Source organism: Buceros rhinoceros, unplaced genomic scaffold (genome assembly GCF_000710305.1).
Source record: "Buceros rhinoceros silvestris isolate BGI_N320 unplaced genomic scaffold, ASM71030v1 scaffold14779, whole genome shotgun sequence".
Taxonomy (NCBI): domain Eukaryota; kingdom Metazoa; phylum Chordata; class Aves; order Bucerotiformes; family Bucerotidae; genus Buceros; species Buceros rhinoceros.
Window position 1 is genome coordinate 1 of NW_010430318.1, and position 1,067 is coordinate 1,067.

A 1,067-nucleotide genomic window follows, 5' to 3' on the forward strand; every position below is an offset into this window, starting at 1 on the left:
CTCCAGCCCCTCCATGTCCTGCTGGCAGTGACAGAAGTCACTCAAACCTCGGTTAAACACTTGAAGCGAATCTGCGTTCCAGGGAAGCTTAAGAACGGAGGCGTCCCTAGTCGCCCCCACCTCTGCGGAAGGATAAAAGCAGACGCATCCCACCTCAATGCACCAGGAGGGACTCTCTAACCCTGTTTCTCTGTTAGCATCATCCCTGCTGATTTCTGCATCTCGTCTACCTTCACGTCTACATGGAAACCCGTTTATCAGCTGCAGGTTGTTCCCGTGCGGTCACACCCTTCGTGGCGCTCCAGGCGACATTTGTTAGGTCCAGAAACAGTCACACAACATGTTGAAGCGAAAAGAAGGAAACAAAAGACAAAAGCCGAGGAAGCAAACCAAAAGGTTCTGAACGTGCCGAAAGCTGGTTAGCGCTGAGCGGCTCGACGTTACCTCGAGGGCGAGGCGTAGGCGGTGGGTTTAATGGCGTATGGGCATGGCCTGTGCGGAGGTGGGATGGCCGAGCGGACAGACAGCGGGCGCGCGGGGTTTTGCCATGCTTTACGAGGAGGTAACGCCCGGCTCTGCTCGTGGACGACATCCCTCTCGTCCTCTAAACCGCCGCCATCACGGGCCAGCAGAGCTCCTTAAACACCGTCACCTTCGACCCTCCGCGAGAAAAAAAAAACCCCAACGAAAGGCTCTGCTCTGCACAGGCGCAAATGTAAGATGTATGTTATGTGCTGAATGCTCCAAATGAACGGGGTAAGCGGGACTTACCTTTTCTCCCCCTTTCCACAGGTCTGCAAAGTGCAGACCCCTCGCGGATCCCGCTCAGGCCAACGTCCCAGCATGCCCTCAGCTGGTGATGTCCCACCCACCACTGAAGACTGCCTAGAGGGGTACAATGCAAGTCTGGTTTCGGTTTGTTTGGAAACACGGTTGCACCTTTTTGTAAAGTTTTCTGCTGGTCGTTCTTTACCAAGAGTGGGCGGTAGGGAAAAAGACAACTCTACAAAAAGGTGCAAAGGCTGGGGGGGAGAGGGGGGGGATTTGGCTTACCCCTATCGGCAGGG

General features: G+C 55.0%; 1 protein-coding gene across 1 annotated transcript in view; it reads right to left on the minus strand.

Annotated features, from left to right (window-relative positions):
* Nucleotides 1-771: 771 nt before the first annotated feature.
* The window catches only part of LOC104499494 (eukaryotic translation initiation factor 4 gamma 3-like), a gene marked incomplete at both ends in the record, with an annotated part of 71,033 nt that continues 70,737 nt past the window's right edge, over nt 772-1,067 (minus strand). Inside the window, one exon of the mRNA XM_010143003.1 lies at nt 772-885. Coding sequence (XP_010141305.1) covers nt 772-885 — 114 coding nt within the window. The remainder of the gene's footprint in view (nt 886-1,067) is intronic.